We start from the raw sequence: 23,739 nt of genomic DNA, 5'->3' as shown, positions 1-23,739 counted from the left end.
GGGCAGCCTATATATGTGGAGCCTCTTGATGGAAGCTATGATTCATCTTAATGCTTGTACCTACTTCCTTTAATGAGCAATTTAAATAATAGGGCATACACCACTTGTCTTTTTTGAAAGTTACATGTGTTTTATTTTCCCAGGATTACCCTCTTAACATAAGCAGTAAAAGTATATACAGTATTAATGACACCAAAGTTGCCCTTTTAAAGCAGGCTAATTTTCCAAATCTTTATTTAATTCATAAAATTCACATTTTATTTTTTAAACATAGGTTAGAAGAATTACAATTGTAATTCCTTGGCACCATGATTGATAGCAATATTGTGGTAGTACTGCTAGGTGAGGGAATGGTATGTTAAGTCTGTATTGAAATGTAAAACGAATACGAGTTCACAATCACAAAATACAGATTGTTAAAAGTTCTGTAACAAAAAAATCCAAAGTTAGCATAATTTTTAAGCCAAAACTACATGGAGCAAGTTGCTGTCATAAAAGCTGCCTAAAAAAAAAAAGTCAGTGGTGATACATGAGTTTTGAAAAGTGAGAAACTTAAAGGGTGACTAAAAATCTTGGTTTGGTGAATGAAATCAGCCTTGGAATTTAAGCAACTTAAGTCACATTTAAAAATTTGTTCTAAGCACAGTAATAAAAAAGCCTATTTGAAAATTTTCATTTATGCTTATTCAATAATCATAAAAATGTTAGCCCATCCCACCTATCAATATAAAATGGTTCAAGAATATAATTTCTATCGAGGACATTTCTATCAGTATTCGAGAAAGACCATCTAAAAATCTGTGTGACATCTGACACTTTAAAAGCTGACTGGAAATTTACGGGTTTTGGAGAAAATAGATCTTCAAGTATACTTAGGCTATTCAGAAAATTTTAAATTTCATAGAAGTATATATTCATGAGGAAAAGATCCTGCAGTATTAATAAGCAACTCCTTTGTGGGCAGGGAGGTACCTAGGATTAACCACTAAATACAATGCTCTTAATCCATAAATTTGCTATGTATTTTTTATAGGCTCACAAACTTAAAGTGCACAGTTAAAAATTAATGTAAAAAATAAGATACTGAATGGTGATAGTGTTTATGTGACTATTCAGAGGTAATTTATACAAGTTAAATTCTTGGTATGCCATAAGCAATATAACTTGGATTAGGATTAGTGTTCATTGAGTCAGCTTGAAATAGGTCAAGTGTACTGGCCAGGTGTGGTGGCTCATTCCTGTAATCCCAGTATTTTGGGAGGCTGAGGCAGGTGGATCACCTGAGGTCAGGAGTTCGAGACCAGCCTGGCCAACATGGTGAAACCCTTTTTCTACCAAAAATACAAAATTAGCTGGGTATGGTGGCACATGTCTAATCCCAGCTACTTGGGAGGCTGAGGCAGGAGAACTGCTTGAATCCAGGAGGTGGAGATCGTGCCATCACACTCCAACCTACACAACAAGAGTGAAACTCCATCTCGAAAAAAAAAGAAATAGCTCAAGTACATATATTTCATCATCTCAATGCCCTTGGCATAGAGGTGCTCAATGGACATGGTGAAATTTTACTGTGGATGTATACAGGTAGGCCACTACAATGTGATGCTTCCTAAAATTTACTCCAATGAAAATGTTAATACAAAATTTTTTGAACCAAACTCTAATACATTACCAAAGCAAAGTTCTGATTTTTTTCCTCACTTTTAATGCTTAGAGGAGAGGATCTTTATAAGGAGCCTGTAATATCTCCTATTATTACATACTTTTTTTTCTGAGGAGGGATTTGTGTTTTCATCTTTGAATTGGGGTCTGAGTCACCCCTTAAAAAACAGCAATTTAGTGAAACAGCATATGGGAAGATCTATAAATCAGGGAAAGAAAGATGGTTATATGTGGGAGGCTGAGGCGGGCGGATCACTTGAGGTCAAGAGTTCAACATCAGCCTGGCCAACATGGTGAAACCCCATCTCTACTAAAAATAAAAAATCAGCCGGGTGTGGTGGTGTGTGCCTGTAATCCCAGCTACTCAGGAGGCTGAGGCAGGAGAATCACTTGAACCCAGGAGGTAGAGGTTGCAGTGAGCCAAGATCTCGCCACTTCACTCTAGCCTGGGCAACAGACTCCGTCTAAAAAAAAAAAAAAAACAAGAAAGATGGTTATATGTAAATTCCTTTCAAGATTAGAAGGAAAAAAGTTGAGGCCGAGGCCAAATAATGCCTCTTTTAATTTAATCCACTGTAGCTGAAAATCAGCAGCAAGCACAATAACTGATTTTTAAAAAGACCAAGAGGAAATTCTGTAGGACAAAATATTGGCCCTGTCTAATGCAAAAGAAGCAATGGGAGAGGGGGAGAAGAAAGGGCAAATAAATATAGTTGAAATCTTACAATGAAAATCTGTTGAATTAGAATATTAATACTTCTAAAAAGTTTTATGCATTTCCAGTCTCAGAACTGTGAAGCTTTAAAGTGCATTAAGAGAATTGCAGGCACCACCAAATTGACAGAATTCAGAAGAAAAAAACAATCTGAAGCCTTATTTTTAAAAAGGCCTTTACAAGATAAGGCAAGTTGTGTTAACTCTGCTATCTGGCCTTTTAATGAGTTACATGATTTTTAAGCATGCTGTGTTGAAAATTCATTTTGAATAACAATGGGGAAGGAAATATCATATAACTTGTAATTTCCATGATCTGAATATGTAGAAGATAAACTGGTACCAAATACTGACCGAAAGCCACTTAAGAAGAGCTGTCTGGTTACCTTTGTATACAACATCATAACATTCATTGTAGGTAATTTCATACATAAGGATTTAGTTCTGGAGTCTCAGGGCAAGTTAGATGAACATCTCTGAATCAGCAATGCATGACAGGAATCACAAACCCGTACTGGTTTTGGTGAAGAAGGCAAAGGTAGTTCGTTGTCAGAGCAGGCATTACAGAAAATTTCCCCACAGTTTCTACAGTGGTGCTATTAAATAAATCAGAGGGGAAAAAAAAAACTTTAATAAGAAGCATTTTTGCACCCCAAATTTTGGGACTCACTTCCTACCTCCCTTACCTTTCTCTTAGAGAGTGAGAATTCCTTTTCACAAAGTTTACAATGTGTTGCTTCTTTGTCTTTCAGCCAAACCAGTCCCTAGTAGGAAGAAAATATTAATGCTCAAATTGGTAACGCTAAAAATTATATGTGAAAACTTTTCCCCCAAGAACATTATTTATAGGATAGATATATGAAGAATGGAAAATAAGTTATTTTCTTTGAGAGATGTATATATTTGTAGATAAAATATGTATGGTATTAGCCTCAAAATATTCTGGGTGGGGGACGGGGATGTGGATTAAGTATAAAAACAAGATTGCAGCCAGGCGACAATGGCTCACACCAGTAATTCCAGCTACTCGGGAGGCTGAGGTGAGAGGATCGCTTGTGGTCTAGAGTTCGAGACCAAGCTGGGCGACATAGAGTCTGTCTCTTAAAAAATAAAAATTGAAAAAATGAAAAATCAGGACTGCACATGATAAATATTGAATATAGGCAATGGTTCATTTTACTCTTTCTATACAATTGTGTATGTTAGAATATACACATGTAAAAATGCTTTAAAGAGGTAAAAATCTGTTACTGATGGGAATTCTCTTCAGGAAAGAAACTTAAAGATTAAAAGAACCTTAAAAATACTCCAACAGCATTTTATTTTTTAAATGTTTGTGGGTACATAGTAGTTACATATTTATGGGGTACATGGGATGTTTTGATACAGGCGTGCGATGTGAAATAAGCACATCATGGAGAATGGGGTATCCTAGTCCAACAATGTTTAAAGATAAATTCTCACTGTGTGAAATGCAATAGGTTGGCATTATGTATAACTTATACCTTAAGACCCTAAAATTTGAAGGAAATTAGGGAAATCAGATATTTGAGTTCATTATTTTATAAGACCTCTTTAGGAGGCCTAGGCAGGAGGATTGCTTGAGGCCGGGAAGACTGCCCTGAGGAACACAGACTCCATCTTTACAAAAAAATTAACCAGGCTGCGTGGCATAAGCCTATAGTTGCAGCTACTCTGGAAGCTGAGAAGGGAGAATCGCCTAAGCCCAGGAGTTTGAGGCTGCAGTGAACTATGATTGTGCCACTGCACTCGAGCCTGAGCAACAGAGTGAGACCCTGTCTCCAGAAAAAAGGGGGAAAAAAAGGACCTCACCTTAAGTTTTACATGGCTATTTCCCTCAACTTTTATAACATATTTAATAGCTGCTATGTAAACGTTAGTAAAAAATGGATGTAAGTAGTCTTAGGCAGTATTTATAACAACTTGACCTTTTTTTTTTTTGAAAAGAGACAGAGTCTCACTCTGTTGCCCAGGCTGTAGTGCGGTGGTGCAATCTCGGCTCACCGCAACCTCTGTCTCCCGAGTTCAAGTGATTCTCCTGCCTCCGCCTCCCTGTAGCTGGGATTACAGGCACACGCCACCATGCCCAGCTAATTTTTATATTTTTAGTAGAGATGGGGTTTCAAAATGTTGGCCAGGATAGTCTCAAATTCCTGATCTCAGGTGATCCGCCCACCTCAGCCTCCCAAAGTGCTAGGATTACAGGCATAAGCCACCACGCCCAGCCTACTTGACCCATTGTTAACCAGCTTGCTTAACCAATCTTGGCTAGAAAGACCTTTTTTCCCCTATGAAGGCAACTTTGTTAGATGATTATCAGCTTTACAATGAGAAGACCCAGATGAAGGAGGAGACTCAATACTGATTGATTTCCTAGAACATGTTCCTAAAACAGCCCAGACCAAAGAACCCAAGTATAACAGAAGATTCCAACTTGGACATGGAGCAACTGCAACCTATAAATTACTACTGAAGCACAGGAACCTTTATTACCTATCACAGGAACCCTATTACCTTAGAGAGAAAAATTCTCTAAGAAAGAAAGGCCCATAGACACATTTCTAGAAACATGAGTTTTCTTAAAAGACTTTTCCAAAAGCAGAATTCTTTGAAGAAAAAAAAAGACTAAGCATTCACAGATCAAGATCACAAGGTTAATTTCAGGTCTTTTTGTTTCATTCACAGTCTTAATAACTAGCACTTATTGTACAGCAGAGATAATACAGTGTTGGCTACTGCATGTGAGGAAGCCTAAGTCTCCTTAGAACACAGGATTATAAGGGCTTTTTTTTTTTTTTAAACTAGATAGTTCATATCAGACAAACACCAGCAAAGAGTCAGATGGCTTGAATCATAGAATATATATATATATATATTTTTTAATGCAGGATGGGGGCCAGGTGCAGTGGCTCACACCTGTAATCCCAGCACTTTGGAGACTTTGAAAGGCCAAGGTGAGAGGCTCTCTTTAGACCAGGAGTTCAAGACCAACCTGGGCAACATAGCAAGACCCCATCTCTAAAAAAAAAAAAAAAATTAGCCAAGTGTGGTGGCATGCACCTGTAGTCCCAGCTACTTGGGAGGCTGAGGTGGGAGGATTGCTTCAACCCAGATGTTCAAGGTTACAGTGAGCTATGATTATGCCACTGCACTCCAGCTTGGGAAACAGAGGAAACTCTGTCTCTGAGGGTAAAAAAAAAAAAGGCAGCAGCAGGAAGGGACCCTAAAAGATAATCTAACTTGATGAAAACCATACAAAGGAAAGTGATTTGCCAAATGTCCCAAAGCCACCTAGTGGAAGCAGCTTGTAAGAGCGTTAGGTTCTGAAACAACCTTGCTGACTTTGAGACTAGGACTTTGGAGACTAGACCTTGAGACTAGGCCTTTGGAGACTTCTTTTCATTGAACTTACCTGCCGCCCTCCCAGGGAGAGAAGCTCACTTTAAGCTAAGCCTAGTGTGTCCCTGTGAAGGGATCTCAGACATGAGCACCTGTAGCCCTCTCATTTTACACATGAGAAAATTTAAAGCCTAGAGAACTGAAGCTGCCTGCTCAAGGAAACAGCCGTTTACCAGAAGAGCTAAGACTAGAACGGAACAACCTCTTGCTCTGCAAATAAACAGCAATTTTTCTCTGCCCAATTCCAGGATGTTAGCTGCTAGACTTACACCCCCTAGATAGGATACTATGGGATTCTTCTCTGGAGAAACTCACTGCTACAGAGAAAAGTACTGTAAATACTAAACATAAGCAGAGGGTACCCAATAGTTCACTAATCACAGCAGATTTCTCTATGGTGAGGCCTACTAGTCTACAACAACCCACCCAACCAATATACACACAAGGTTTCCAATAACCCTTATTTGTGCCTTTTATTGAAATTGGGGGATATCACAACATTTGAGAAAACTTCAGAGAATCAATAATGAGGCCGGGTACAGTGGCTTACACCTGTAATCCCACTACTTTGGGAGACTGAGGTGGGAGGATCACTTGAGCCCAGGAGTTTGAGACCAGCCTGGGCAACACAGTGAGACCCCCACCATCTCTAAAAAATAAAAATTAGTGGGGTATGGTGATGTATACCTGTGGTCCTAGCAACTCAGGAGGCTGAGAGGGAGGATCGCTTGAATCCAGAAGTTCAAGCTTACAGTGAACTATGATGGATGGAGTCACTGCACTCCAGCCTGGGCAACAGAGGCACTTTCTCTAAAAAAAAATTTTTTAATTAAAGAAAAACATTTTTTAATGATAATATCAAACACAAAATATGACAGGATGCTATTTTTAAAGGAAAAATTAGCAAATAATAGTCCATTGCATGTTAAAAATATGCCTGCAGAAAAAATATCCCACAGAAGGTTACACCTGAATCCAACCAAGGCTTTATTTTATTTTATTATTTAGATGGAGTCTCGCCCAGGCTGGAATGCAGTAGTAGGATCTTGGCTCACTACAACCTCCGCCTCCCGGGTTCAAATGATCCTCTTACCTCAGCCTCCCAAGTAGGTGGGACTACAGGCGCACACCACCATGCCTGGCTAATTTTTTTTTTTTTTTTTTTTTTTATTTTTTTGAGACGGAGTCTTTGCTTTGTCACCCAGGCTGGAGTGCAGTGGCACGATCTGGTCTCACTGCAAGCTCCGCCTCCCGGGTTTACGCCATTCTCCTGCCTCAGCCTCCCGAGTAGCTGGGACTACAGGCGCCCACTACCACTCCCGGCTAATTTTTTGTATTTTCAGTAGAGACGGGGTTTAACCATGTTAGCCAGGATGGTCTCGATCTCCTGACCTTGTGATCCGCCTGTCTCGGCCTCCCAAAGTGCTGGGATTACAGGCGTGAGCCACCGTGCCCGGCCGCCTGGCTAATTTTTACATTTTTAGTAGAGATGGGGTTTCACCATGTTGGCCAGGTTGGTCTCGAACTCCTGACCTCAGGTCGATCCACCTGGCTCGGCCTCCCAAAGTGCTGGGATTACAGCCGTGAGCCACCGTGCTTGGCCTAATCAAGGCTTTAGATTTAACTTCCAGTTCACAGGCAACAAGTAGACAGAAACAAGTAAACACTACAAACATTCAGAGAAAATCCAGAATGTGAAAAACTGTTTAGCATGGCTGTTCCAGACTCTTCAGCTGGTCAACAGCATGGAAAAGAAAAAAATCAACTCACATATGAATCCAGTTTCCACATAAAAAAACTGGGAAAAGCAGATAATATTCTGTTAAAGATAGATGTGAGTAATAAGTATAAGGCAAAACAAAGTAATAACACAAAATACAGGAGAGATACTATAAAGAGGAGAGTGCAATTGAGAAGCAGATGGGGCTTCTAAGGTACTGGTCATGTTCTATTATCGCTAACCTAAGCAGAGAATACACAAGTTTTTGTTTTGTTTTGTTTTTTTAGAGATAGAGTTTTGTTCTTGTTGCCCAGGCTGGAGTGCAATGGCATGATCTCAGCTCACCACAACCTCCGCCTCCCGGGTTCAAGCAATTCTCCTGCCTCAGGCTCCTGAGTAGCTGGGGTTATAGGCATGTGCCACTATGCCTGGCTAATTTTGTATTTTTAGTAGAAACAGGTTTCTCCATGTTGGTCAGGCTGGTCTCAAACTACTGACCTCAGGTGATCTGCCTGTCTCGGCCTCCTAAAGTTCTGGGATTACAGGCGTGAGCCACCGTGCCTGACCCCACAAGTGTTTTTAAGTTGTACTAATATGCACTCTCATATGCATATTTCACAAAACTTTTTTTTAGAGTTTACATAATGATGGTTTCGGCAAATATCCATGTATCCACACATCTTTTTTGTTTGTTTGTTTGTTTGTTTGTTTTTTGAGACGGAGTCTCACCCTGTTGCCCAGACTGGAGCGCAATGGTGCGATCTTGGCTCACTGTAACCTCCGCCTCCCGGGTTCAAGCAATATTTCTGCCTCAGCCTCCCAAGTAGCTGGAATTACAGGCATGTCCCACCACGCCTGGCTAATTTTTTCTTTTGTATCTTTAGTAGAGATAAGGTTTCACCATGTTGGCCAAGCTAGTCTCTAACTCCTGACCTTGTGGTCCACCTGCCTTGGCCTCCCAAAGTGCTGGGATTACAGGCATAAGCCACTGCGCCCAGCCTCCACCCATCTTTTTTTTTTTTTTTTGAGACGGAATCTTACTCTGTCACCCAGGCTGAAATGCAGTGGCATGATCTCAGCTCACTGCAACCTCCACCTCCCAGGTTCAAGTGATTCTCCTGCCTCAGCCTCCCAAGTAACTGGGACTACAGGTGCGTGCCACCACGCTCAGCTAATTTTTGTATTTTTAATAGAGGCGGCGTTTCACCATGTTGCCCAGGATGGTCTCAATCTCTTGACCTTGTGATCCACCCACCTTGGCCTCCCAAAGTGCTGGGATTACAGGTGTGAACCACTGCGTCCGGCCCCATCTTCTTAAAAAGTGTGAGGATACGGCCTGGCGAGGTGGCTCACACCTGTAATCCCAGCACTTTTGGAGGCTAAGACAGGCAGATCACCTGAGGTCAGGAGTTAGAGACCAGCTTTGCTAACATGGTAAAACCCTATCTCTACTAAATATATAAAAATTAGCTGGGCATGGTGGTGGGTGCCTGTAATCCCAGCTACTTGGGAGGCTGAGGCAGGAGAATCGCCTGAACCCAGGAGGGGGAGGTTGCAGTGAGCCGAGATCACGCCATTGTACTCCAGCCTTGGTGGCAGAGGAAGACTGTCTCTAAAAAAAAAAAAAAAAAAAAAAAACGTGAGGATAAAATAAAGGTATATTCAGATACACAAATTATTATTTTTTTCTTTTTTTAAATTTTGGTAGAGACAAGGGCTTGCTATACTACCCAGGCTGATCTCAAACTCCTGGCCTCAAGCAATTCTCCCACTACAGGCTCTTAAAGCACTGGGGTTACAGGTATGAGCTACCATGCCCAGTCTCCAGATGTGTAAATTCTTACAATCTCTATCTTCATTCACCATTTTCAGGAAGCTACTGAAAGATGTGTTGCCCAAAATAAGGGAGTATACCAAGAGAGAAGTTATAGAATTCAGGCAAGAGGAGCTCCCACAAAGAGAGAAGGTAAAGGAAATTCTGAGAATACCAGCAAAGGGAAACATGAGCAGTAAAGTGGAGAACTCTTGAAGTTGGAGGCAAGGCATCAAGAAAAAATAATGACCTAACCAATTACCTGATATATTTTACCACGTGGAAAACTTTATCAAGAAGCTTTTTTTAATAGAGGTGTTTCAAGGTATGAGAAAACTCAAATGTTATACAACTAATTTGTTTTTAAAAAGAGAGGGGCGGCTGGGTGCGGTGGCTCACATCTGTAATCCCAGCACTTCGGGAGGCTGAGGTGGGCGGATCACGAAGTCAGGAGTTCTAGACAAGCCTAGTCAATATGGTGAAACCCCATCTCTACTAAAAATACAAAAATCAGGTGGCACGTGCCTGTAATCTCAGCTACTCAGGAGGCTGAGGCAGAAGAATCACTTGAACCTGGGAGGTGGAGGCTGCAGTGAGTTGAGATCATGCCACTGCACTTCAGCCTGGGCAACAGAGGCAGACTCCATCTCAAAAAAAAAAAAAAAAAGAGGGCAATTATTAACTCCACAGGAAGAATAAAGTAGTTCAAGTAAGAAAACATAATCACAGTACCTGGCTCAGCAAGGAACAACATTTAAATAGCATAATAAAAAATTCAGAGTAGGGGCTAGACGCGGTGGCTCACACCTGTAATCCCAGCACTCTGGGAGGCCGAGGCAGGTGAATCACCTGAGGTCAGGAGTTTGCAACCAGCCTCGCCAACATGGCGAAACTGTCTCTACTAAAAATACAAAAATTAGCCGGGTGTGGTAGGACACACCTGTAGTCCCAGCTACTCAGGAGGCTGAAGCAGGAGAATCGCTTGAACCCGGGAGGCAGAGGTTGCAGTGAGCTGAGATCGTGCCACTGCACTCCAGCCTGGGTAACAGAGCAAGACCCCGTCTCAAAAAAAAAAAAAAGAAAAGAAAAGAAAAGAAAAAAAATAGCTGGCCTTGGTGGCAGGTGCCTGTAATTCCAACTACTGGGGAGGCTGAGGCAGGAGAATCACTGAACCCTGGAGGCAGAGGTTGCAGTGAGCTGAGATCATGCCATTGCACTCCAGCCTGGGTGAAGACGCAAGACTCCATCTCAAAAAAATATATAGAATAAGACAGGTGTGGTGGATCATGCTTGTAATCCCAGCACTTCAGGAGGCCAAGACCGGAGGACTGCCTGAGGACAGGAGTTCAAGACCACTCTAGACAACACAGCAGATACTGTCTCTACAAAAAATGTAAAAATTAGCCAGGCGAGGTGGCACGCGCCTGTGATTCCAGCTACTCTGGAGGCTGAGGCAAGAGGACAGCTTAAGCCCAAGAGTGTGAGACTGCAGTGAACTATGATTGTGCCAGTGTACTCCAGCCTGGGCAACACAGCAAGACCCCATCTCAAACAAAATAATAAATAAAATAACATAAATAAAATATATATATAAAGTAAATGAATGCCACAAAAAACTTTACTTAATTATACTGGGAGACCGGAAAGACCAAAATGAGAGTGAGCAAAACTCTACATCCACCATATGAAGAAGTTAATATATAAGTCTAAAACTGCTGAATCAACAGCAAATAGTACATACTGAATATTAGTTAGAAATACAGGGATAAATGCCAGAAGAAACAGCTAAAAAACTGAAAGTAGCTCCCTTTGGGTGGCAGGAGCTAGGGCAGATAAAGGACAAGGGAGTGAAGAACAAGAGACTGCTACCATCATCATTATTATTATTATTTATATTATTTGGTGTTAAATCTTCTTAGTATTATTTTTTTTTAATGATTTTCATGTAACATTTTTTTGTCACCCAGGCTGGCGTGCAGTAGCGTGATCAAGGCTCCCTGTAGCCTCAACCTCCCAGGTTCAAGTAATCCTCCCACCTCAGCCTCCCAAGTAGCTGAGACTACAGACCTGCACCACCACACCTGGCTAATTTTTTCTTATTATTTAGTAGAAACAAGGTCTATGTTGCCCAGGCTAGTTTTGAACTCCTGGCCACAAGCAATCCTCCTGCCTCGGCCCCTCCAAGTGCTGGGATTACTGGTGTGAACCACCACACCCAGTATCATGTAACACTTTTTGATTTTAAAAAATGAAGCTGTTGGGTAGGAAGCCACCTGTCACTGAAGTGATCACACAGACACTGTCCTTTCTTCTATGTTGTAGCAAGGATTCAGACACATTCACAACCATACTGGTAAGCTGTACCAACCACTTTCACTCACATGTATTAACCTACTCAATATTCAGAGCAACCCTATGCAGAATCATCAGCCTATTTCCGAAGAGGAGGCTGAGGCTCAATGAGGATACATGACTTGCTGAAAGTAAGTAATAGACTGGCGTAGGAACTCAAGATTCTCAAGTTCATAGGCAATTTCACTCTATCATGCCATACTTTGTAGGAAAGTAAAATTATTTCTTTTTTTTTTTTTTTTTTTTTTTTTGAGACGGAGTCTGGCTCTGTCTCCCAGGCTGGAGTGCAGTGGCCAGATCTCAGCTCACTGCAAGCTCCGCCTCCCGGGTCCACGCCATTCTCCTGCCTCAGCCTCCCGAGTAGCTGGGACTACAGGCGCCCGCCACCTCACCCGGCTAGTTTTTTTTGCATTTTTTAGTAGAGACGGGGTTTCACCGTGTTAGTCAGGATGGTCTCGATCTCCTGACCTCATGATCCACCCGTCTCGGCCTCCCAAAGTGCTGGGATTACAGGCTTGAGCCACCGCGCCCGGCCGAAAGTAAAATTATTTCTAAGGTCAGTTTCTTTCTTTCTTTTTTTTTTTTTTTTTTTTTTTTTTTTTTTTTTTGAGATGGAGTCTTGTTCTGTTGCTCAGGCTGGAGTGCAATGGCGTGATCTCTGCTCATTGCAACCTCCACCATCTGGGCTCAAGCAATTCTCCTGCCTCAGCCTCCTGAGTAGCTGGGATTACAGGCGCCCACTACCACACCTGGCTAATTTTTGTATTTTTAGTAGAGATGGGGTTTCACCACGTTAGCCAGGCTGATATCAAACTCCTGACCTCAAATGATCCACCTGCCTCGGCCTCCCAAAGAGCTGAGATTACAGGCGTGAGCCACTGCACCCGGCCTCTAAGGTCAGTTTCTAAAGGAATGTTATTAATAATGTGACTCTAGTGGTACAGGGAAGAGATGAACTCCCAGCATCCAAGCTCCTCATTCAGTGCTTTGGCATCTATATATCCTGGGATTCATCAATAATACATTAGATTCACACAGGGCTTTACCTTCCATTGGAGACTTTCACATACCTTCCCAGTTTAGGAAAACGTTCTACTCACCTGCAATGCTTTGTTGGCTTCTTTTATGTCTTCAATTTTAAGTTTTGATCTAAAAAGATTACAAATAGGTCCAAATTTCAGTACACGTATTTAAATATAGAACATTCAGTATTTCAGTAGGTATTGGTATTTCATAGGATACAAAATTATGTATAGTATATGATCTTTATGGTCTTCTCTGGCTAGTGGAATATTTCATATTCTCCTATATTTTCTAAATGTCCTAAAGCAAAAATATTTTAGGTTTAAAACTTGCTTTTTAAGAAATACTGGCATTTTCATGTGATCATGACAATATTAATAGCTATCATTTATTGTAGGTTTACTCTGTGCCTTTGCATGCATATCTCATGTAATCTATACAAAAACCTATTTTAAAGATGAAGAAATGTCTGATGAAGTTTAGTCACTTGTAAGAGGTCACAGAGCTGGCAACTGGGGGAGCCAGGATTCAAACCCTTGTCTGTGACCCCAAAGGGCACATGCTAACCATTATGCACACTATTTCTCTAGCAAATACAGAAGTGCTAAGGAAGAAAATACTGTGAGCCAGGTGTGGTGGCTCAGCACTTTGTGGGGCCAAGGCGGGTGAATCATCTGAGTTCAGGAGTTCGAGACCAGCCTGGTCAATATACAGTGAAACTCCATCTCTACTAAAAATACAAAAATTAGGCCGGGCGCGGTGGCTCACGCTTGTAATCCCAGCACTTTGGGAGGCCGAGGCAGGTGGATCACCTGAGGTTGGGAGTTCAAGACCAGCCTGACCAACATGGAGAAACCCCGTCTCTACTAAAAATACAAAATTAGCCGGGGTGGTGGCACATGCCTGTAATCCCAACTACTCGGGAGGCTGAGGCAGAAGAATCGCTTGAACCCAGGAGGCGGAGGTTGTGGTGAGCCGAGATCGCGCCATTGCACTCCAGCTTGGGCAAAAAGAGTGAAACTCTGTCTCAAAAAAAAAAAAAAAATACAAAAATTAGCTGGAAATAGTGGTACACACCTGTAGTCCCAGCTACTTGGGAAGGTGAGGCAGGAGAATCGCTTGAACCCAGGAGGCAGAGGTTTCAGTGAACCAAGATCACACCACTGCACTCCAGCCAGGGTGACAGAGCGAGACGCCATCTCTCAAAAAAAGCAACAAAAAAGAAAATACTGTGAAAGACACAGCTGCAAATACTTTTCCACTTTTTTGATGAAGTCTCATTCTGTTACCCAGGCTGCAGTACAGTGGCACGATCTCAACTCACTGCAACCTCCACCTCGTAGGTTCAAGTGATTCTCCTGCCTCAGTTTCTTGAGTAGCTGGGATCAGAGGCACCCGCCACCACTCCCAGGCTAATTTTTGTATTTTTAGTAGAGACAGGGCTTCACCATGTTGGCCAGGCTGGTCTTGAACTCCTGACTTCAAGTGATCCGCCCATCTTGGCCTCCCAAAGTGCTGGGACTACAGGTGTGAGCCACCAAGCCTGGCACTTTTCCACCTTTTGAAAATATGTATGTTGGGCCAGGTGCAGTCGCTCATGCCTGTAATCCCAGCACTTTGGGAGACGGAGGTGAGCAGACCGCCTAAGGTCAGGAAGGAGTTCAAGACCAGCCTGGCCAACATGGGTGAAACCCCATCTCTACTAAAAATACCAAAAAAATTAGCTGGGCGTGGTGAGGGGCGTCTGTAATCCCAGCTACTCGGGAGGCTGAGGCAGGGAGAATCACTTGGACCGGGGAAGCAGAGGTTGCATTGAGCCAAGATTGTGCCAGTGAGCTCCAGCCTGGGCAACAGAGTAAGACACCACCTCAAAAAACAAGAAAAAGAAAAAAGAAAATACATGTATTGGAATCAACTTACTACCAAGTGGTATAACTTTTTTTTTTTTAGACGGAGTTTTGCTCTTTTACTCAGGCTGGAGTGAAATAGCATGATCTCGACTCACTGCAACCTCTGCCCCCAAGATTCAAGCGATTCTCCTGCCTCAACCTCCCGACCAGCTGGGATTGTAGGCACCCGCCACCACACCCAGCTAATTTTTGTATTTTTAGTAGAGATGGGGTTTTGCCACGTTGGCCAAGCTGGTCTCAAACTCCTGACCTCAGGTGATCCACCCGCCTCGGCCTCCCAAAGTGCTAGGATTACACGTGAGCCACCGTGCCCAGCCCCAATTGGTATAATTTAATTTTGTTTCTTCTTTAAAAAAGAAAATACATATGTTAATGAAAATGCAAATTATAAAAAACAATATTTAATTACCTGTGATCCCATTACCCAGAGGTAATCTTCTCTATACATCTGTGTATATATTTTAAATGGAATAATTATCTACATAGTTTTCCATAACCAGCTATTTTCACAATATATCCTGAACAGCTTGCAGCTACTGACTTGTTACTGAGTATCTGCCACATCACTATAGTAAATGGTTACTTGGTATATACAATGAAAAAGAATATAAAATAGTTTATATAATTATTATCTACTGTTAATCTTTCAACGTGTTTCAAATTTTTCACCACAAAAGTTGTTTATTAAAATTACAATGACTAGTTCAGGCATGGTGGCTCCTACCTGTAATCCCAGCACTTCGGGATGCCGAGGTGGGCAGATCACTTGAGGTCAGGAGTTCCAGACCAGCCTGGCCAACATAGTGAAACCTCATCTCTACCAAAAATACAAAAATTAGCCAGGCATGGTGGTATGCACCTGTACTCCCAGCTACTCAGGTGGCTGAGGCAGGAAAATTGCTTGAACCTGGAAGGTGTAGGTTGCAATGAGCCAAGATCACACCACTGCCTTCCAGCTTGGGCAACAGAGCGAGACTCTTGTCTCCAAAAAAAAAAAAAACCAAACAACAACAACAAAATTGGAATGACTAAAACATCAGTATTAATTCTCTTATAAATGAAATTTCTGAATCAAATGATACATCAGATACTAAAGCCTCTACTACTGAAGCAGAACATTAAAAATCTGCTTTGCCCTATAAAATGCTCTTCATTCCAAGACATAAAAATGAAGTGTGAGTCTTTCACCTATCTCATATTGACTCTTATGGTGGAAATAATCAATGTAAAACTACACACTGTAAAAATATAGACATAATAATCACATTTTCTTGGCTAAATTCACATCTACAAAATGTGCCTCAGGAAAACTGACTCTGTTGGGAATAGTGGCCACAACAGTGATGATTTAATTGTGCTGTACAGAAAAATTGAATATGGAATTAAAATGGCTTAATGGTATTCACCACAGAAAATGTTTTCTTGGCTGGGCACAGTGGCTCATGCCTGTAATTCCAGCACTTTGGGAGGCCAAGGCAGGCGGATAACCTGAGGTCAGGAGTTCGAGATCAGCCTAGCCAACATGGTAAAACCTGTCTCTACTAAAAATACAAAAATTAGCCGGGAGTGATGGCACACACCTGTAATCCCAGCTACTCTGGAGGCTGAGGCAGGAGAAACACTTGAATCCAGGAGGCAGAGGTTGCAGTGAGCCAAGATCATGCCACTGCATGCCAGCCTGGATGACAGAGCGACACTTGGTCTCGTGCCCGGCCTGGGAAATACTTTTTTATGAAAATTTACTGATATTGATAGATTCCTGATTTAAATGTCCTTATTCATAAATATGGACTCAAAAAAGCCTCTCTATGATACATATTGCCTAAGTGTCCTAAAGAAAGGAGCATCAGCTACAATTCCAATAACCATAATGTACAAGAATACCTTTCTCAGCCAGGCACAGTGGCTCACGCCTGTAATCCCAGCACTTTGGGAGGCCAAGGTGGGTAGATCACTTGAGGTCAGGAGTTCGAGACTAGCCTGATCAACATCGTGAAATCCCACCTCTACTAAAAATACAAAATCAGCCAGATGTGGTGGCACACATCTGTAATCCCAGCTACTTGGGAGGCTGAGGTAGGAGATTTTGTATATATACATATATATTTACATATATAGCTGGTACTACTACTATATATATTTATATATACGTGTGTGTATATATATACGTATAAATATATATAAATATATATTTATATATATATACGTATATATAAATATATATAGTAGTAGTACTAGCTACTCAGGAGGCTGAGACAGGAGAATTGCTTGAACCCAGGAGGCGGAGGTTGCAGAGAGCCGAGATTGCGCCACTGCACTCCAGCCTAGGTGACAGAGCAACTCTGTCTCCAAAAAAAAGATAGATTTGGAATGCTTTAAACATTGACTCTTCTTCTGAGTAATTACTATTCTTCTGTATAATTACAGTAGACGTCTAATTTAATAATTAAGAAAATGAAAATAAGCCTGAAAGGAAATATATACATATATGTGTATATATACACACACACATATATAAATACATGTTTATACGTATATATGTATATACATATATGTATATATGTACGCATGTGTATACATATATACATATATACATATTCTCCTGTCTCAGCCTCCGAAGTAGCTGGGACTATAGGCACATGCCACCATGCCCGTCTAATTTTTGTATTTTTAGTAGAGATGAGGTTTCGCCATGTTGGCCAGGCTGCCCTCGAACTCCTGACCTCAAGTGATCTGCCCACCTCAGCCTCCCAAAGTGCTGGGATTACGGGCGTGAGCCACAGCACCTGGCCCAAATCTATCTTTTTATAAGAATTCTTCAGACCAGGTGTAGTGGCTCACACCTGTAATCCCAACACTTTGTGAGGCTGAGGAGGCGGGAGGCTCATTTGAGCCCAGGAGTTTGAGATCAGCCTGGGCAACAGAGTGAGACTCCACCTCCATATAAAATATATAAATAAAAATGTAAAAAAGAATCCTTCAAGTTGGATGTAGTGGCTGACACCTGTAATATCAATGCTTTTGGAAGCCAAAGCGAGAGGACTGCTTGAGGCCAGAGTTTGAGACCAGCCTTAGGCAACATAGTGAGACTCTGTCTCTATTTAATTTTTTTAAAAAAATAATCTTTCAGGCCAGGCGTGGTGGCTCATGCCTGTAATCCCAGCAGTTTGGGAGGCCAAGGCAGAAGGATCATGAAGTCAGGAGATCAAGACCATCCTGGCTAAAACGATGAAATCCCATCTCTACTACCAAAATACAAAAAAAATTAGCCGGGTGTGGTGGCAGGCGCCTGTGGAGGCTGAGGCAGGAGAATGGTGTGAACCCAGGAGGTGGAGCTTGCAGTGAGCCGAGACAGCACCACTGCACTCCAGCCTGGGCAACAGAGGAAGACTCCATCTCGGAAAAAAAAATAATAATAATAACAATAATAATCTTTCAATAATAAGCTGATAAGAGTAAATATTTCAATTTTCAAACCCAGTAAGTAGAGGTTGCAGTGAGCCCAGATCACACCACTGCACTCCAGCCTGGGTGACAGAGTGAGACCCTGCCTCAAATAAATAAATAAAGGCAACATCTAGACATTTATATGATCATGCCTGTAATACAACTATAAAGTCTCTATTAAGTATGAAGTGAGGGGCCGGGCGTGGTGGCTCATGCCTGTAATCCCAGCACTTTGGGAGGCCAAGGTGGGCAGATCACCTGAGGTCAGGAGTTCAAGACTAGCCTGGCCAACATGGTAAAATGCTGTCTCTACTAAAAATTAGCCAGGTGTGGTGGCGGGCACCTGTAATCCCAGCTACTCAGGAGGCTGGGGCAGAAGAATCACTTGAACCCAGGAGGCAGAGGTTGCAGTGAGCTGAGACAGCACCACTGCATTCCAGCCTGGGTGACAAGAGCAAAACTCCCTCTCACACACACATAAAAAAGTATTAGTTGGGGAATGGGTGAAAAGTAACACATATTCCTAGGTTTACTATTCCATGGTTTTAATATTAAACCGTTATGATCTTAGTAAATGCAAAGATGCTTATTTTTTATTGTGAGGATTGTTCACTGTTGAGTGTCTAGCACTTAGTATAGTGCCTGGCACATAGTAGAAGCTCAGTGTCTGTCAATAAATAAATGGAAAATAAGGTAATAAGCACTTTGCACAGGGTCTGCCTCAAAGTGCTCAATAAATAGACGCTAGATTGGAATTGAAATCTTGCTTATCAGAACCACAATGCGAATTGTTCTCTGAAAAGCTGTAAAGACAAAAACAGCTTTATCTTTTTGAGATCTAATATTTCCTTTTGTGGTTCTAGTGAATTACTCCTTCTTATGTCCTTGGAAATTGGTTGCATTATCTTTTAATGGAATCCCACCTTTAGCAACTAAGTCTCCATTCTAGTATGATTTCTACTTAATTGAATATATACAAATGACATATATGTCCATCTAACTAATTTTATCTAAATCAATGACAAGATGTTTACATATAGAATTGTTTGAGGTTAGCTAAACTTTGGGGATTAACACTCAGGAGAAGGGAAGTACTTGCTTTTTTATCTTAAACCTTTATGTACTATTTGAATGTTCTAATCATATAAAACATCAAAGAGATTTGTATCGGTAATGAGATTATGAGACACTGTAGCTTTCTTATTTTTACTTTTCCGTATTTAAAAAAGTGGGCTGGGCGCAGTAGCTCACACCTGTAATCTCAGCACTCTGAGAGGTTGAGGCAGGATGATGTCTTGAGCCCAGGAGTTCAGCCTGAGCAACACAGCAAGATCCTAACTCTACAAAAAATTTTAAAAAAATTAGCCAGGCAAGGTGGTGTGCGTCTGTGGTCCCAGCTACTCCGGAGGCTTGAGATAAGAGAACAGCATGAGCCTGAGAGATCAAGGATGCAGTGAGCTGTGACTGCGTCACTGCACTCCAGCCTGGGCAACTTGAAAGACTTGTTTCAAATCAAATAAAAATAAATTTTAAAAATTTAAAGTGACTATATTTTTTAAATGTGGCAGTGGTACATTCAATACTAAATTAAACCTCCTTGAGCTTATTCCAAATATCTGGTAGTATGTTCAATCAGGCACAAAGCTGCTAACCCAAAACACAGACCATGGGGAACAAAAGGAAAATGTGGCGGGGAACAAAAGGAAAATGTGGCTGGGAACAGTGACTCACACCTGTGATCCCAGCATTTTGGGAGGCTGAGGTGGGAAGACTGCTTGAGGTCAGGAGTTTGAGACCAGCCTGGGCAACATGCAAGACCCCATCCATCTCTATAAAAAATAAAAATTAGGCCGGGCGCGGTGGCTCAAGCCTGTAATCTCAGCGCTTTGGGAGGCCGAGACGGGTGGATCATGAGGTCAGGAGATCGAGACCATCCTGGCTAACACGGTGAAACCCCGTCTCTACTAAAAAATACAAAAAAAACTAGCCGGGTGAGGTGGCGGGCGCCTGTAGTCCCAGCTACTCGGGAGGCTGAGGCAGGAGAATGGCGTGGACCCGGGAGGCGGAGCTTGCAGTGAGCTGAGATCCGGCCACTGCACTCCAGCCTGGGAGACAGAGCCAGACTCCGTCTCAAAAAATAAATAAATAAATAAAAATAAAAATAAAAATTAGTAGGGCATGATGGTGCATGCCTGTAGTCTCAGCTACTTGGTAAGCTGAAGGGTGAAAGGGTTGCTTGAGCCCAGGAGGTCAAGGCTGCAGTGCGTTATGATTATACCACTACACTCCAGCCTAGGCGAGACCCTGTCTTTGAAAAAAAAAGGAAATGTGAGAAAGGCAGAACACCATTTCTCCATCTTGTCTTTACAGGATCCCAATGACATTTTACTTCAACAAAGCCAAACTGTATGAAGTTAAGCCCTGTCTCCGGGAGGCATGAAACAACCTCCACTTCTCATGATGCTGGCTTCTTCTCAAAACAATCTGAAAGACAGCTCCCTGGATATTTTGAAACCTCAGCTTCTGTTTTTCTAAGAAAAATATATTAATAACTTCTGAATTCTCTGATATCGAAGAAATTGAACAAGAGTGTTAGTTTTCATCTATTGGGAAATATTCAAAGCTAAGTCTACTAAAATGAGTAAAACTTTAAATAAAATCTCTCTAGTCTAGTCTCATTTTTTAATCTTTATAGTTTTTGTTTTGTTTAATAGTTCATATCTTTCTCTTTTTTTTTTTTTTTTCTTTTGAGACAGAGTCTTGCTCTGTTGCCAGGCTGGAGTCAGCTCACTGCAACCTCCACCTCCTGGGTTCAAGCGATTCTTGTGCCTCAGCCTCCCAAGTAGCTGGGATTACAGGCACACGCCACCACAAGCAGCTAATTTTTGTATTTTTAGTAAAGACAGGGTTTCACCATATTGGCGAGTCTGGTCTTGAACTCCTGACCTCATGATCCGCCCGCCTTGGCCCAGAATTACATAGTGCTGGGATTACAGGCGTGAGCCACCACGCCCTGCCTAGTTCATATCTTTCCTGTATCTAAACTTTTCTCCCTAATAGATCTGGCACACTTACATCTTTCATAAAAGTCAATAATGACTACTTAGTTGAAGGAAAAAAAGAAATTACTCGCTAAGTTTGTTGCCGAGTTCTTGAAGAGCTTGCTCTTGTTCATGATATATTTTTTTCAACTGCTGATTTTCATCCTGGAGGTTAAGGAACTCCTTCAGAACAATAAAAGACAGAAAATGCAATTTAAAAGAAAGAAACAAGAAACTCCAGAATGTATATATACCATTAATCAGAAACAAACATCCTTTAGCTTTTTAAAAGAAACAAATTGTGTCCAAAGCTCTTTCCTAGCTGCTATATGTATCAACTATTTTCCATTTACTTAATCTCTTCACTGATACTTTTTAAGATGACTAGTACATCCATTTCCTTGGTATAATGTAAATTATAATTTATCTTTTTAAATAAGTTAACATTTGTCAAGATAGAATTTTTAAAGTTTTACCACTATTTACTTTTTTAAGACTAATGATTTGTTGAGTCTCATTTCTAAGATGAGATAAGGCATCTTTCTCCTTTTGAAGATCTTCCTGCAAAGTCTGCCTCCATTCCTTCTCAATCTTCAAGTCAGTTTCCAGTTGCACCCTTGAATGACAAATAATACACAGAAGCTCAGTGCTATTTCTCACATGACAGTTGTTATGTATTCTTTACTAAAATCACCCTTTTGGTTTACTACTTTGGCCTTTGTAATGCATTTTTCAGACATTTTCTTTCACAAATATTTTTCGGTAAACAAGTTCAGCAGCACAGGGTTTTCCAACCACAAAATATTGACTCATTTGCCAGCCATGAAACAATCCTTGCTAAACCATTTACATCATTAATTAATTCCATAGACATAAATATTGCATAAGCATAGAAAATGCCTTGGAAAGGCAAACACCATAATATTAAAACTGGTTACATCTTGGGAATGGAACTAAGAGGAGGAACATAAGATTCTAATAGTCTTACACTTCTATGCCATGTGAAAAATTTTACAAAAAAACTTTATTCCAATATAAGAATTATAGCAATTGCTAAATCAGTTTAACTTCAGTAACGGCAAAATCAGCCCTGTTGCAGAGTGCTAGTTTGCAAATTACTGTTGGAAGCTGACCAATTACATGAAAGACCTAAAACCAAGCAGACATTGGGAGAAAGTCCACACTGCCTGGAAATGCCAATTCTGAAAGCATTCCTGCAATCTTCTTCTTCTTTTTTTTTTTTTTTTTGGAGACAGGGTCTTGCTATGTTGCCAGGCTGGACTCAACTCCTGGGCTCAAGTGATCCTCCCACCTCAGCCTCTCAGCATCTGAGACTATAGGCCTGCCACCAAAACTCCTGAATTATTCTAAAGGTGCTAGCTGGCAAAGCAAACATAGTTGAATTTCCACATTTTAAGCTGACTAAAAAAAAGAACACAAATCACTTCCATGATTATTTCTCATAAACAGTTATAACAAGTGAGGCATTTATCTACTAACAATACTACAGTTACTAATACTTTATATTTTAATTGCAACATTATAATGTTGAGTACATTATTTTAATATTTTTGTGTTAATATTTAGATTAGTTTTTATTTCCTCATAGTTAGCATTTCCATATACAGCCATATATTTTCCAGTGGAATAAATTTTAGATTTTGTAATTCAGGTTGAAGAGAAGAGTACCTGAAAATGGAATTTACAAATTATTGATAAATACTATTTTACTACAAATTTAAAATTTGAACAGCATCTCTTCAACTGTTACTTCCTTATAACATTGACAAGAAAAAAAAACTGATTCCCACTGGGGCCACTGTCTGTGTGAAGTCTGCACGTTCTCTCCATGTCTGTGTAAGTCTTCTCCAGGTACTCCAGTTTCCTCCCAGATCCCAAAGATGTGCACATTAGATGAACTGGCATTATCTACATTGTCCCAGCCTGAGTGTGGGTGTGTTTGGGTACATCCTGTGATGGAATAGTGTCCTGTGGAAGACTAGTTCCCACTGGGTGCCCAACTTGCCAGGATAGGCTCCGGCCACCAGTGAGCCCGAACTGTAATAATTGGGCAAAGAATGAGCTTACTCGTTTTTATTCATCTTTCCTTAAATGTATGTATAACTCACATTTACTTCAATATTTAATACTAGAAGACCAGAAGGTCTTTAGTTAGCAGTTTAGTGATTTTTTGTGAAAATAATTATGCAGTAGAAACTTAACTCTTCTTCACATCAAGTAGCCTATGATAAAACTGGTTTCATTTAGCATCATTTCACTCAGTCAGAGTTTCCAAGAACCTGTCAATGACATTAAGTGAGAATTTACTGTGTATGTTACATAATGTGAGGACTTACTGTGTATGTTACAAACACTGAAGTAACCAAAGCACACAGTACCCTGTCGAATGGCCTCATCATCCAGAATCAAAAAAAAAAGTGAATGAAAAAGCAAAGGAAAATTTTGTTTTTAAGTTATATAAATATATTGTCAGAATACATGTTGAATACTGAAAGCAAAAACCATAAAAGGAAAAAAGGAAGATGTACCAGGCATGGTGGCTCATGCCTGTAATCCCAAAATTTTGGGAGGCCAAAGCGGGCAGATCTCTTGAGGCCAGGAGTTCAAGACCAGCCT

The 23,739-nt window shown here is 41.0% G+C and overlaps 1 protein-coding gene across 23 annotated transcripts in view; it reads right to left on the bottom strand.

The window, feature by feature from the left end:
• Window positions 1-109: 109 nt before the first annotated feature.
• Window positions 110-23,739, bottom strand: part of RUFY2 (RUN and FYVE domain containing 2) — a 63,810-nt gene continuing 40,180 nt past the window's right edge. For 14 of the 23 annotated variants that reach the window (XR_012417866.1, XR_012417868.1, XR_012417878.1 and 11 more), the window contains 5 exons: window positions 21,589-21,718; window positions 21,191-21,285; window positions 12,782-12,830; window positions 3,063-3,140; window positions 110-2,972 (listed from right to left, as the gene is read on the bottom strand). Coding sequence is in view for 7 of the 23 variants with exons in the window: in XM_005565693.5 (XP_005565750.1) it covers window positions 2,829-2,972; window positions 3,063-3,140; window positions 12,782-12,830; window positions 21,191-21,285; window positions 21,589-21,718 (496 nt within the window). In the remaining 16 variants the exon portion in view is untranslated. The remainder of the gene's footprint in view (window positions 2,973-3,062; window positions 3,141-12,781; window positions 12,831-21,190; window positions 21,286-21,588; window positions 21,719-23,739) is intronic. The other 9 variants (XR_012417869.1, XR_010578001.2, XR_012417870.1 and 6 more) reach the window with 2 other exon arrangements.

The sequence above is a fragment of the Macaca fascicularis genome, chromosome 9 (assembly GCF_037993035.2).
Source record: "Macaca fascicularis isolate 582-1 chromosome 9, T2T-MFA8v1.1".
Lineage (NCBI taxonomy): Eukaryota > Metazoa > Chordata > Mammalia > Primates > Cercopithecidae > Macaca > Macaca fascicularis.
The sequence above is the reverse complement of the archived record's forward strand: the minus strand, read 5'-3'. Positions and strand labels throughout refer to the sequence as shown.